Raw genomic sequence first — 15,553 nt, 5'->3', positions numbered from 1 at the left:
CCGCCCACCAAACATGAAACAAACGCATTCTCATAGAACTGCACAATACCAACAACAGTCCCCACCTAGGCTTGAGTTTTCCACTGATGCCTCCACGACCCGTGGAGAAGAAGGAAGCGATGTCAATGTTGCCGCTGGCGTGGATATCCAGGGCAACGCTGGCAGTGAGGCTTAGATTCAGTGGCAACCCAGCCGTGGTAGGCACTATGAACGCCGACTCCGCTGCCAACCACGACTTGTGCATGTTGATAGCCTGGAGATTCAAAAAATATTAAGTGGTATTCAGATTGCTTCACTATTGTTAACATGATGCTAACACGTTTTGAAACAGGCAATTAGGGATTAGAGTAAAACCTTAGCCTATATTTAGCAAGATGTACACCTCTCTGTGTAAATACACTTCTGCTCCCGTGCATACAACCTCTCTGCCTCTGTTCAACAATCCACTGGGCAGCTGGTAGTACTGCTTTCATACAGTGATGGTTATAGAAATTGGATCACGCATCAACAATCTAGCTTCTACCCTTCAAACTTTAAAGAATGTACTCGGTGCTGTTCAATGTGAAGCAATAAGGGAGCAATAGAGAAGGGAAGAAGGGGAATGGAATGTAGGGAAGGGGAAAGGGAAGGCAGGAAATGGAAGTGAAGGGGTAAAATGGGTAGGTCACCATACCTCCCCCTGATTAAGTCGACGGATCCTGTGTGCGGGGTTGAGAGTGCTCACAGCCTCCATGATCTTAGGCATCCCGTGAAGATGACGGTAGTAAATTTCGCTGCCAAAAGTCTTCATGTGTACAGACAACTGAAAATTACAAAATGGTGGAGTCAGTCAATGTTTGCACTCTATAAACACATACCAATGCTTGAATAGCGCACATAAACAAAACTTTTTTCTGTAAAATTGAGAACTAACTATACAGTATACAGTTAAAGGCTTATATACACCCTCCAACATATGGGTAATACGAAAACTGAGCAGTGTTCTTACTGAAAAAAAACAATGTCACACTAACAAAATAAATATTCTTCGTCCTTTAAACTGGAAGAACAGAATCACACTAATGAAGTGATGCTGAAAGCTTATTTTTTCTTCTTTGATGGTGAAGTTGGACATACTAATTGCAATAATTTCTTATAAACAATATTATATATAATACATAATAATTTGAGCAAATTTCTACTCTTAATCACAAGTAAGTAATCACAGTCTCCCAAACATTCCATTACCTCAGCATCCTTCTCGAGATACTGGGACTGTTTGCCGGCCTGTTCGATGAGTCCAAGAACCTTAGGATTGTTGATGCTGGGAGGATCGTGGCTAGAAGCCATAGTCTTGAAGATACTGTCAGCATAGCGGTCCCACCCTTCCACCCGCGCTCCAATCTGTTAAAACAATCATGTCACTCTCCATATTACAAATCTCTAACCTGACATTATCTGGAGTTTATCTGGAGAGAGTTCCGGGGGTCAACGCCCCCGCGGCCCGGTCTGTGACCAGGCCTCCTTAGGTCAGTGTCCCAGGATGCGACCCACACCAGTCGACTAACACCCAGGTACCCATTTTACTGATGGGGAACATAGACAACAGGTGGAAAGAAACACGTCCAATGTTTCTACTCTGGCTGGGAATCGAACCCAGGCCCTCACCGTGTGAAGCGAGAGCGTTAACCACCAGGCCACCAGACTTATTATTTAAAAGACCAGGAAAATACATTTTACGAGGGTAGATCGAAAAATCCTCGTTCATTTTTTGACAAAAACACAAACAGTAGGACACTAACTCTAACCTTTTGCTAAAACATATTTACACATTCATATTCCTGAACACTTTAACTTGTACAGATATCAGAACTACGTAATATTGCGCATATACTGTGCTAGTCATGGCATTATGCCGCCTCTCCCCCACACATGTACCAAAACATAAATATATACAATGAAAGATGATAATATAGATATTTGCACACTTACTGAGGTTTTAATACTTGGTGCTGCATTCTTTACGCTTAATCACATCCCTCAGCCATGTAGGAAGACTCTCACACAAATTCTTGAGGGTTTGGGGGCGGTATATTATTCCATGCCTCATGTAGAGCAGCCCCAGCCGTGGGATGGAGTTGATATCCTTTCCCAGTAAACTTCGTTTCACTACTGACCAGACGTTCTCAATAGGGTTTAAGTCTGGGAAATTGTTTGGCCAATCATTAAAGAACTTCACTTCACAGTCCTTAAGCCACAGAACTACAGATCTGGCAGTATGACACAGTACACCATCCTGCATAAAAATCTTAGCCCCACATCTGTCAAACACCTCAGGTAAATTGTCATACAATAACTCCAGGTAATTATATTGGTTCATATACTGGTTTTTGGGAAACACAGTGAGTTCACCAACACTCTGAGCGCTGAAACACCCCCAAACCATGAATGAGTCTGGGTGTTTGGTGGTCCCACATGTGTAGTGTGGGTCTAGCAGGTCACTACCTCTGGGCCCGTACACATGTCCACCATGGTTACAGGTGACAGTGAAGGTTGCTTCATCACTCCAAAGTACTTCATACCACTGTTAAGGAGTTCAGTGAAGATATTTCTTTGCATAATCCAGCCTACATTTCTTCTGTGGCTTGGAGAGGATCGATTTCTTAAGCTGGTGGTGACTACTGTAGCCCAGTTCTGACACACATCTGTTAACAGCTCTTTCAGACACCTCTGTAAGAGCTGTTAACAGAACCCACATCTTCTGAGGGAAGATGTGGGTTCTTTTCTTTCAATTCTCCAGCAGTTATATTAGGTGAACACTAACTGATTCTTTAACACAGTTAAGGTATGAGCAGATGTCTTCTTTGAGGGGCCAGACTGGGGTTTGGCAGACGGTAACTCGACACCGCCAGCAGCCTTGAAACGCTGCACCCAGTTCTTCACTGATTGCTTGCACACACCAACATTCTCCACTATTTCTTTCGTCTGGTGCCCAGCTTTGTGGAGCCCTATGATTTGAGCTATAGTTTAAGGTGTTAAAAACTTCCTTTTACCCATAATCAAACATGTATAGCCCCAAAACCGAAAGAAATACAGGACATAAAAATGGGGCAGATGAGAGACAAAAGTGGAACACTTCCTCTCACCATGGCAGCCACGTGAGCACTGAGGAGTCACTGTGGAGTGTGGCAGCACGCCGTGATGTCATGCTAACAGCTGCTACCTGGCATATTGCACTGATGAAAAAAGTCCCCCCCTTGTATGGTAGGCCTTTGATTTTCATCACAGCATTATGCTGGGGTGTTCACCTGGCATAATGTCATGACTAACACTGTAACCGAAGGCTCAATGCCTATATAGGTAAGTGTACCAACAGAGACTGCATGCGTTACCTCCAGAAGATTGAGGGAGTGTCCGAAGAGATCAGCGGTAAAGTTGAAGGTTGCCGAGCGGGGGATGTAAGACTTCTGGGAGAACACAACATTGATATCTGCTGCTCCTCCTGCCGATAAACACATTTTATCATTAACACAATTCTACCATGTAATGTATAGAGCATGCACAGCAGGCTAAGACAAGCTTTGAAAGTCAAAGGAAACTGTGGGTGCAATTTCATAATAAAATTACCAGAAAAGAACTAGTCGATGTTTTGAGGCTGGTCACTGATTCTAGAACATGCATTTCATAGCACCAGAATCCTGTAATTCTCTTCCCACAATAAACCAAAGCCCTCTGATCTCTTTTCCTCATTCCCTGCTTCATTACACTGTAAACAATGGGCGTCTCCATCTCACACTTATCCACTAACATTTCGAGTTGTGGGATCAATTACTTTTCATACACCAGATAATCCTCAGTATGTTATCTTTAGAATCACACACACACACACACACACACACACACACACACACACACACACACACACTGTCTGGCTGGTCTGCATTCTGAGGAATACCTGGCCTGGAGGTTAACTGTTCAGTTGGGGAATGATTAATGCTCTCTCGCTCTTTCCTTAGGTACAAGAAATCTTCAGTAGTTTTTGGGTATGGATGAATTCTTTATGGAAGTTTGATTAGTGGTGATGGGGGAAGCTATTGCTGGATTTTTATTATTATTATTATTATCACACTGGCCGATTCCCACCAAGGCAGGGTGGCCCGAAAAAGAAAAACTTTCACCATCATTCACTCCATCACTGTCTTGCCAGAAGGGTGCTTTACACTACAGTTTTTAAACTGCAACATTAACACCCCTCCTTCAGAGTGCAGGCACTGTACTTCCCATCTCCAGGACTCAAGTCCGGCCTGCCGGTTTCCCTGAATCCCTTCATAAATGTTACTTTGCTCACACTCCAACAGCACGTCAAGTATTAAAAACCATTTGTCTCCATTCACTCCTATCAAACACGCTCACACACGCCTGCTGGATTTACAGTGCATTATTTACATGGCATTATGCTGGGTGAGCACCCTGGCATAATGCTGAGATGAAAATCAAAGGCCTTCCATACAGGGGTGTCTATTTTCGTCGGTGTATTCTGCTGGGTAGCAGCTGTTAGCCTGATCTCATGGCCTGCCACCACACTTCACAGTGACTTCTCATTGCTCACATGGCTGCTGTGGTGAGAGGAAGTGTTGTACTTTTGTCTTTCATCCACCTCATCTATTGTCCAGGGTTCCCTTTGGTTTTGGGGCTATACATGTTTGATTGTGGGTAAAAGGAAGTCTTTAACGCCTGAAACTATAGCTCAAATCATTTGGCTTCACAAAGCTGGGCACCAGACGAAAGAAATAGTGGAGGATGATGGTGTGTGTAAGTGTTCAGCGAGTAACTGGGTGCAGCGTTTCAAGGCTGGTGGTGGTGTCGAGTTACCGTCTGCCAAACTTTGGCCTGGCCCCTCCAAGAAGATATCTGTTCATACCTTAGCTATGTTAAAGAAGCGGTTACTTTCTAACTGCTTCTTTAACACAGTTAGGGTACGAACATACGTCTTCTTGGAGGGGCCAGGCCAAGGTTTGGCAGATGGTAACTCGACACCACCACCAGTCTTGCAACACTGCACCAAGTTCCTTATTGAATGCTCACACACACCAACATTCTCCACTATTTCTTTCGTCTTTTGCCCAGCTTTGTGAAGCCTTATGATTTGAGCTATAGTTTCATGTGTTAAAGACTTCCTTTTACCCATAATCAAACATGTATAGTCCCAAAAACCAAAGGGAATGCTGGACAAAAGACGGGGTGGATGAAAGACAAAAATGCAACACTTCCTCACACCATGGCAGCCATGTGAGCACTGAGGAGTCACTGTGAAGTGTGGCAGCAGGGCGTGACATCATGCTAATGGCTGCTACCCAGGTAGAATGCACTGACAAAAAAGACTCCCTTCCTGTATGGTAGACCTTTGATTTTCATCACGGCATTATGCTGGGGTGCTCACCCAGCATAATGCCGTGATGAGCACTGTAGAGTTGCTGGTGACTCCAGATTATTATTATTATAATCAAGGGGGAAGCGCTAAACCCAGAGGATTATACAGCGCCTGGGGGGGGGGGTGGAAGGCATTCAGGTTTAATTCGGGGAACTGGAGCACAGATCCAATTCCCTAAATCAAGAGCCCCTCACCAACATCAAGGAACCTTCCTTGATGGGTGGTGACTCCAGAGCAAGCAACTTTCCTTCTACCTCTAAAATTTCATTGCAGACTTTTATACTTCTGTATGTATTCATCTTCCCCCCCACCTTAACTGCTCATAACTCTGCTTTGTATGAGCTCTTTTGTGTGTTGGGGAGGGCCCCACAAGGAAAGGACCCAAGTTGCCTGCATATTAATCTGGCACTGATTAAGGGGTTAATGGAGTCCCCTAACACAAGTTACTTACCAACATTGAGGTCGTCGTAGAAGCCTGACCATTCGATGTTCCTGGAGAGCCTCCTGACGCTGGTGGTGTACTTGGAGGAGATCTCTTGGTTGGAGAGAAGCCCCTGAACCTCCGCTCGGGATGGCAAACCTGTCTCTTTCAGATTCTGAAGATGAGTCCACACGAAAGACCCAACTGAAAGTGCACATAAATACAACATTATCCAGAATAAAAATACCCATACAAGTTTATCAACTTTTCTGTTTTCTCAACCATTTATTCAAATACAGCCCTGACACGTTCCAGTTTCCTTCTGGAAACACATAATAAACTGAACACCAGGGTGTGTGTGTGTGCGTGTATATATACACCAAGGTGTGTATACGTATATCAAGAAGTGTGTGTATGTACATACATATGTCAAGAGGTGTGTGTGTGTGTATATACACACCGAGAGATCTTTAAAAAAGCTACACTTCGGCCCTTAAAAACACACACATACACACACACACTTCATGAACCCACAAGTTTAAAAACTTGTATTGTACAACTTTTAGATATGGCATCGCGTCAAACATGAAAAAAAATCAGTATTCTTTTCCAAAGAAATAAAAAAAGTGTTAGCAAAAGCTTCATTAGGCCACAATAGGAAAAAACAATAAAACAAATGCATAAGTCTTAGCTGGAAGAACAAAGGTATTTTGATATTGAATTTTTGAGAGACATTTTTCTATATACATATACGACTTTGTATACTTATATACTACCTTGGTTAACTTCCTCGTAGAGTAGCATGTGTTTGACAAGCTTTATGAACTGGAAGTCAGAGCAGCTAATTAGTTCGAGGTAGGCAGCTATACGGATCTCAGAGTCCTCTGCCATGTCCCTGAGCACTGTCAACAATGGCTGTCTCGACACACTGCACGGGAACCGTCTGCAGGAGACACATTGGAGGAAATTATTTCTTATTATTAAATACTGAACAAATGACGATCATTAGTGAAGGTTTAATAGAAGCTCGGCCTCCCTCCCCCTAATGTGGATATATTTTTGATTATATATAACAAATATCTTACAGAATTCTTCTTCCGTAAGTCATGCGTGTCATAAGAGGTGACAAGGGGCTAGTAACCCCTTCTCCTGTATACATTACTAAATGTAAAAGGAGAAACTTTCGTTTTTCCTTTTGGGCCACCTTGCCTCGGTGGGATACGGCCGGTGCGTTGAAAGAATTATTTCTTATAGATGCCATATATCTAATAGATACTATATATCTTACCTGAAAGCAGTAATAGCACCTAGTCTGATCTCATTCTCGTTGACAGGGTCAGAGAAACATTTGGCCAGACTGTCTGGAATGCTCTCTGTCACGGCTAAGCCAGCATTGCCGATCCCCTTCAGTGCCATCAGAACCTATGCAGAGGGATCTTTTTTGTACAAGGTATTACATTGTTTCACTGTAATAATCCCATATTGTAAATTAATTTAAGATGTACCATTGTGTGTAATAATGTAATTTTTATAAGTTAATTTTAAAACTGTAATTAGTTACTACTACACTTCTCTGCTAGACTTATTGAAGCCTGACAACATTACCTATAATAACTTAATTATCTTGTACTCACTGTAACTCATCTAAGGTCCATATAATGATCCGTTTTCTTAAGTTAATATTAAGTTTGTCTGAAATGCTCTGCACACAAAGGGGCTTTTGACATGTACATCCAGTATATTCCTTTGTACAATTATGTATCATGTCAAAATAAACTACTTATTCTTAGAGTGGATCATTCTTAACAAGGAGTTGTGGAGGCTCTATTCTGTTTCAACTATATGAAAGATATACAGTGGACCCCCGGTTAACGATATTTTTTCACTCCATAAGTATGTTCAGGTGCCAGTACTGACCGAATTTATTCCCGTAAGGAATATTGTGAAGTAGATTAGTCCATTTCAGACCCCCAAACATACACGTACAAACGCACTTACATAAATACACTTACATAATTGGTCGCATTCGGAGGTAATCGTTATGCGGGGATCCACTGTATATTATTCTAATTGGCCTGATGACGTCAGGTTAAGTTACAAAGTTCCTTAACTCTACGAAAAATCTCTTACGTTTTCTTAGTTCAGGATTCCTTGTGTTGGGGGAATATTTTAGAATATTTAAGAATAATTAGTGTGGTAGAGATTGGGCAAATATTACATGATTTTTTTTTTGTTTGAATGAAATAAATTCGACTATAAATTGTTATATTCTTAAACATTATTAATTTCTTATTCACCAGTTAGGATACTGTATCAGGTTAGGTTAGGTTTGTCAGGAAACAGGACAAGTGTTTCCTGACACGGGTATTAGTAATGATGACCCGCAGCTGGAGCTTTTGGTCATGTGACTTAGGCCTTCTGCTGGTATATCCCTCCACCCCCTTTAAAAATTATGATTATAATTGTAACCATTATATCATATATACTGTATCAGGAGATGAAACATTCCCGTTAAGTAGAAATGAAACTGATCACTCATTTTTTTTGCGAACACACAGTCCGTTTCCACCATTCATTATCACTCCATCACTGTGTTGCCAGAGGTGTGCCTACACTACAGTTCCAAAACTGAATATATCTCCCCCTCTCCTTCAGAGTGCAGACACAGTACAGTAATGTTTCTTAATGACAGGGATGGGTTCTTGATCAAAGGAACACGGGCCACTCATATTCGTGGGTCAGACTGAAATTACCTTCTACACCTTCCATTTCCCAAGAGTTTATAGATTCCATACGAGTTTAATACACCAATGATACAATAAATCAGAATCAAGAAACAGTAAGACACTGACCTGGATCTTGGCTTCAGAAGTCTCCTCTCTGCAGCCAGAGGCTACAAATCCTTGCAGTGCATCCATAACGCGGCGAACAGGTGGGTCTACACTGCAGGAGGGATGATCGCGGCAGTAAGAGTGTACTAGCGAGCTTACACCAAGGAAGGCGTCTGCTGGAACAGGTCGAGATTCCAGGAGGGGTGCTGCTTCCACTATGGTGTCCAGGTCTGGCCTAGATTATATTGTCTTATTTTATACTGTTGCGTGTAATGTAATGATGACAGAAAGACAGCAAGGTGGAGACAATGCCTAGACGACAGAGTAACAGTAAGAGATATAGTCACAAAGAAAAGCAGAATATTGGAGATATAGTAACAGAGAAAGGCAGAGAGCCGAAGACATTACCACGGCAACAGAGGAAGTTATGGATCATGAAATACTGAAAAATGGTTTGGTGATACCAACAAGATGTGAAAAAAGACGCTTAATGTATAGTTCAGGGCATATTAGAAGAAACGTTTCGCAAAATGTTTTGACTGTGGTAACTTTCCTGACACCTCTTGCTTAAAACTCCAGATAACAGTGACACATGACTGCATCGAGTGTTATGGGGCAGACCGGTCTTCTAATATACCATTACGGGAGAAAACAAACACAGGCACACACCTGGGTATGAAGGAGAGAGAGGTGAGCCAAGTGTTGGTGATGATATCATTGACTTGATGTTGTACCATTAGGTCCCTCATGACGCCCACGCTGGCACCAGTACCAACCATAGGCAAGGCATCTTCGAACACTGACCTGGAACATGAACCCACACAGGTCATTAGCTAAAATAACAAAAAGGCACAGTACCATGACTGGAACAATACACACAAAAAAAAAAAAAACGCAAATAGGAGAGAAGAGCTTACGACGACGTATCGGTCGTAACACCATCCTCATGGGAGATCACTTGATTTTATGGAGTAACTTGTCGGTTTAGAAAACCGGCAAGTTGATAAATGAGACACTTGTGCAATATTTAGTTATCTTTGTTCAGGAAACGTTTCACCGGCCAGTGGCTTCTTCAGTCTAATGACGAGAAACGTGGAAGATGAGGAGTAGTTTGAGGTAATCAGTCCTTCAGCCTGAAGCAGATGTGTTCGGTCCAAAAATCTTGATAAAAAGTACCTCAAGTACCTAAGTACCTCAAACTCCTCATCCACCTTTCTCCGTATTGGACTAAAGAAGCCACTGGCTGGCAAAACATTGCACAAGTGCCTCATTCATTAAGAGAAAAGTGTGTACAAGTTACCGTTCGGGGCCCCATTTTCGTTGTTCTGTGATGGCCCACAGCTCATGGAAGTCGAGGTGACGCAGAACTTGTACTAAATCCAAGAAAAGCCGAGGTGCATTTGTGGCCACTCCCTCGTTCTGTCCAGGAAGTAAATACTAGTTAGTGGAACTGATATGGCGGGATCGATAAATTCTTGTATGGACCAGTAGGCCTTCTGCAGTGTTCCTCCATTCTTATGTTCTTATAGGTTAAAAGAACACATAAGCGCTGATCAAGACATGATGGAAACGTTTCGTCACTAGTGGCTAACGCGACGGGCTGGAGTTTTGAGACTATGACCGCGGGTTCAATCCCGGCCGGGGGTATGGTTTATTTGCAATCGTGTCATTACGATTTCTTAAGTCACGAGTGGCTTGTTCGTTCGTTCCAAAATGTTTCCTTAATGTCTTAATCAGTGCTTGTATGACTTGGTATAAACATTGGTAATACATACCAGCAAATTGATTTTAGAAAAACATTGAAGCAAACACTAGGACAAATTTATTAAAAAATATTTCGGTCTTGGGACCTTGATAACTTCTGATCAGAAGTGAACAAGGTCCCAGAACCGAAACGTTTTCTAATATATATGTCCTAGTGTTTGCCTACATGTATGTCTTACCTGAATACCCAACAAAACAGAAATTTTTACATGGTACATAACATAGATGGAACATAGATGCTGTGGCCTTAAAACATGACATGATCAAGATCACATCTCTGAGATGATTTGTTTCAACTCGGAATCTGCGAAGGATAATTAATCTTCAAATCCTTCTACTTTATAAACACGTCAAAAGATCCCATTGGAAATAAGCTACATTAACTTTACTGGGTTATTATAGGTTCAGTTCCACATGATTTATCATACAAAAACTATTGTATAAGCTTAAAATTATGTATTGGGCCTAATTAAACATTTATTTATGATTCCCGTTAAATATGTTAAGTATATTTTCCACACAGAGCAACAATGACTTTATACACCAAGACAAAATTAATACCTAGGCTTGAATATTTCACAAATCACAATTTGGAAAGGGACCACTAAACTGCCTTTCTGTCTATTCCATAAGAACATAAGAAAGGAGAACTAAACAGGTCCTTCTCAAACTAACAAAAATATTTGCCCAACCCACTTTTCCCGATCATTATTAAGTCATAACTATTCCTATTACTACCTTAACTCACGAAATCGTAATGACACGATTGCAAACAAACCATACCATGGGCGTGGATAGAACCCGCATCGGTCTGGAGTTTCATGACTCTCTGATCACGGGTTCTACCCCCGCCCGTGGTATGGTTTCTATTACTACCTTCATATTGTCAGCGATCTGATCTAGAAGAAGAGTAGCGTGAGTCCTCCACTGGTGAGCATCATCCACGCGAACAGACGTCATTCCCTCCAGATGAATGTGATTGTGATGATCATAGCGCAAGTCCGTCCGACCATGCACGGAGCCTGCACATGGAATAAAAAAATAATATGCTTATTCAAATCAGGGAATGGGTGGAGCTTTTAACCCATGGCAAGTAGGTTCTAAAACTCCCAGACCAGCGCGTTAACCACTCGGCTAGCATCAGCAGATATTGATGATGGAATTTCTACCCAAGAGTGGAATGCTCAATGTCAGTGCCCGAAAAAATTCACGGAGTGGAGTGTTGAAGACACAATGTGATCTAATGATTTTGTTTGGGAAGTGGGTGGATATACTTAACACCAATATGTCTGTAGTTACCAATCACAGAGAGAGTCGTGTGACAGCATTCGCAACATGAGATATTTCCCCCCTGACTAATAAAACACTCTAAGTTTAGATGTCTCAGGAATTGCCCTACTCACCCATTTTGACCTGCGAGAATGTCTGTCTGGTGAAGGTGAGGTTCTGAGTGACAGTGGTAATGACGCCTCCTTGTTCTGTGCTGAAGGGTGTAAAGCGATGTTCCTCTAGACAGCTGGCCTCCTGCACCAGACCCTTCCCAATCTTCTGAATGCATTTGCTGCTGCTGTTTAACAGTGGTATCCTGTGAAGACCCTAGAAGAACACAAATATTTCAAGTCAAAGTGAAAAGTGGACAGTATCAGACGCTCTATGAAACAGAATTTCAGAAAAAATACAGATTGAGAAGTAATTGAAGATGAATCAAATAATAATAGTAATGACGATGACGTAAAACCAAAAATATAATTTCGAATGAAGAATTAAAGGACTTGGACGATATTGCAATAGAATAACAGGGATTTATGAAAACAGACATTCATTCAGACGAGTGTATAAGCTACCTGATGAATAAGCATAAAAATGGAAAACAATACCGACATGTTGATAAGTAAGACATGTTCCAGACTATGGAACAAAGCTCTTATTCCAGACTGAGGGACTGACCACCTCAAAACTATGTCTTCAAGGGTGATGAACTGATTACATTGTCTCCACATCTTTACTGTTTCTGCAGACTCCTCTGTGCTCGTCTGAAAAAGCCTAGTGTATAGGCGAAACGTTTCGGAATAAAACTACCTAACTATTGCACCTGCGTCTTACTTATCAAGATGAAGGATAAGAAACATGAACACATGATAAACTGATCATGGTGATAGATATCAGACAATGACACAAAGGAACCAGACAGGGAAAAGAGGTTCCGAACACTGTTACCAGAACGGAATACTCACACCAACGAAGGCATAGGGAACACCCTGGACGAAGGAAGTGGAAGAGGAGCGGGAGATGCAGGAGGGAATGTGGCGAGTCTTCTGAATGACAAGAGTCGTGCCTGAAGCTCCCAGGACCTCGTAATCCACCTGACACTCACCCACAATATCTCTCTAAAAAAATAAAAGATTATTATAATCATAATCAAGCGCTGAACGCGTAGTCTAAAAATGAAAGAAATTTACCGCACCAAGGATATATTCACGTAATCTCAGTAACTTTGGCTCAGTTTGTTTCTCTATTTTCAATGTTGTCCTTTTTCTCTTTGGAGCTCAGTTCATTTCGCTCTAATTACATTATTATTACTTTACAGTAGGGATCAAACAACTCCTGGGAGCAGTGGTGGACCTACATTTTTGGGGCCCTGAAGTTTGAACTGTTATGGGGACCCCTTCACAACCCCTTCTCGTACAGTAAACCCAAAACTTTTACGCAATGTGGACTAAAGTGACTTCTGTGGCCCCTCCAGGATTAGGGGCCCTGAATCTTAAGCTTCATTAGTTTCAGAGTAGATCTATCCCTGCCTGGGAGTGAAAAGTAATCAGAATCCATCCACAGAAGGGAAGGTCTTGTCTAATTCCCTGGGTCACGACCCCTTCACCAGACATCAAGGCACCTGATATAAACCTCAGGAACTGACACTGTCAATGTGGTTTAGAAGACGCTAGTGTTGGTTTGCGTAGTTTATTTTTTTAACCAATAAAGCACCTAACTGTTTTAAAGTGTCACTATTCACAAGAATAAAAATTATTTTCATGAATAAAGTCATTTGTGACACTAGCATCTTTGGTTCCTCTGTACTTTCACACTTCTCAGTGCGTCATCAGGAGCTATACAATGTTGCAAGGTGGCAACTGAAGGAGGGGAAGTTTTCTCAGAGTAACACAGTGCGAGTCTGTCACCTGCTGCAGCTTCTGAGAGAAGCTGCTGCAGGTGGCAGACTCGCACAGCACTACTGAGAAAACTTCCCCTGCTTCAGTTGCTGCCTTGCAACATTGTATAGCTCCTGATGACGCACTGAGAAGTGTGAAAGTACTTGAGCTAAAGATTTCCACCCCCCTGTGGCTTGTCTTGCACGCGCGCACACACACATACACACTAAATAATATATATAAATATATATATATATATATATATATATATATATATATATATATATATATATATATATATATATATATATATATATATATATATACCACTATATATATAAAGATAAAGAATCACACACAAAGTGGGAGTTGTCACAGCTGCTCTTTGCTGATGACACTGTGCTCTTGGGAGATTCTGAAGAGAAGTTGCAGAGATTGGTGGATGAATTTGGTAGGGTGTGCAAAAGAAGAAAATTAAAGGTGAATACAGGAAAGAGTAAGGTTATGAGGATAACAAAAAGATTAGGTGATGAAAGATTGAATATCAGATTGGAGGGAGAGAGTATGGAGGAGGTGAACGTATTCAGATATTTGGGAGTGGACGTGTCAGCGGATGGGTCTATGAAAGATGAGGTGAATCATAGAATTGATGAGGGAAAAAGAGTGAGTGGTGCACTTAGGAGTCTGTGGAGACAAAGAACTTTGTCCTTGGAGGCAAAGAGGGGAATGTATGAGAGTATAGTTTTACCAACGCTCTTATATGGGTGTGAAGCGTGGGTGATGAATGTTGCAGCGAGGAGAAGGCTGGAGGCAGTGGAGATGTCATGTCTGAGGGCAATGTGTGGTGTGAATATAATGCAGAGAATTCGTAGTTTGGAAGTTAGGAGGAGGTGCGGGATTACCAAAACTGTTGTCCAGAGGGCTGAGGAAGGGTTGTTGAGGTGGTTCGGACATGTAGAGAGAATGGAGCGAAACAGAATGACTTCAAGAGTGTATCAGTCTGTAGTGGAAGGAAGGCGGGGTAGGGGTCGGCCTAGGAAGGGTTGGAGGGAGGGGGTAAAGGAGGTTTTGTGTGCTAGGGGCTTGGACTTCCAGCAGGCATGCGTGAGCGTGTTTGATAGGAGTGAATGGAGACAAATGGTTTTTAATACTTGACGTGCTGTTGGAGTGTGAGCAAAGTAACATTTATGAAGGGATTCAGGGAAACCGGCAGGCCGGACTTGAGTCCTGGAGATGGGAAGTACAGTGCCTGCACTCTGAAGGAGGGGTGTTAATGTTGCAGTTTAAAAACTGTAGTGTAAAGCACCCTTCTGGCAAGACAGTGATGGAGTGAATGATGGTGAAAGTTTTTCTTTTTCGGGCCACCCTGCCTTGGTGGGAATCGGCCGGTGTGATAATAAAATAAATAAAAAAAAAAATATATATATATATATATATATATATATATATATATATATATATATATATATATATATATATATATATATATATATATATATATATATATATATAACTTTTTTTCAGATAATTTAACTGATTATCAACAACCACCACTACCACTTCCGCGATCACACCCACCACAACTACCACTACCACTATTGCAACCGCCTCCACTACCACCTCAAACTACTACCACCACCACCACCACCACCACAACCACCATCACCACCGTGGCCTTCAAACCTCTTACAGAGACCCAGCCCTGATTAACCATGTATTATTACCCTGTCAAGCAGCCAAGCTGTACTTGCTACTACTGACAGCTTGTTCGTCCCCTTCAAGGGGAGTATATACCTTGATGCTGCCGAGGGGCTCTTGTTCCAAGGAATTAGAGCTTCTCCTCCCGTGAATCAAACCAGAATGCCTTCCAGTCCACAGGCACTTTTTCCAAAAATTGAAACATTTGTAAATTATTTACGAATGGTGTAATACGTTAGGTAAAAGGACACAAGTGCAACTAATACGACTTTGAGGAGACGTT

At 41.9% G+C, this 15,553-nt stretch overlaps 1 protein-coding gene across 1 annotated transcript in view; it reads right to left on the bottom strand.

The window, feature by feature from the left end:
• Positions 1-15,553, bottom strand: part of LOC128703077 (uncharacterized) — a 116,812-nt gene that overhangs the window by 81,181 nt on the left and 20,078 nt on the right. The window contains exons 8-20 of the mRNA XM_070103563.1: positions 12,661-12,813; positions 11,830-12,022; positions 11,303-11,448; positions 9,963-10,081; positions 9,332-9,466; positions 8,684-8,897; positions 7,120-7,253; positions 6,608-6,774; positions 5,862-6,035; positions 3,372-3,481; positions 1,228-1,383; positions 674-802; positions 66-253 (exon numbers count right to left, since the gene is read on the bottom strand). Of these exons, the coding sequence (XP_069959664.1) occupies positions 66-253; positions 674-802; positions 1,228-1,383; positions 3,372-3,481; positions 5,862-6,035; positions 6,608-6,774; positions 7,120-7,253; positions 8,684-8,897; positions 9,332-9,466; positions 9,963-10,081; positions 11,303-11,448; positions 11,830-12,022; positions 12,661-12,813 (2,018 nt within the window). The remainder of the gene's footprint in view (positions 1-65; positions 254-673; positions 803-1,227; positions 1,384-3,371; positions 3,482-5,861; positions 6,036-6,607; positions 6,775-7,119; positions 7,254-8,683; positions 8,898-9,331; positions 9,467-9,962; positions 10,082-11,302; positions 11,449-11,829; positions 12,023-12,660; positions 12,814-15,553) is intronic.

The sequence above is a fragment of the Cherax quadricarinatus genome, chromosome 86 (assembly GCF_038502225.1).
Source record: "Cherax quadricarinatus isolate ZL_2023a chromosome 86, ASM3850222v1, whole genome shotgun sequence".
In the NCBI taxonomy this organism is placed as follows: domain Eukaryota; kingdom Metazoa; phylum Arthropoda; class Malacostraca; order Decapoda; family Parastacidae; genus Cherax; species Cherax quadricarinatus.
The sequence above is the reverse complement of the archived record's forward strand: the minus strand, read 5'-3'. Positions and strand labels throughout refer to the sequence as shown.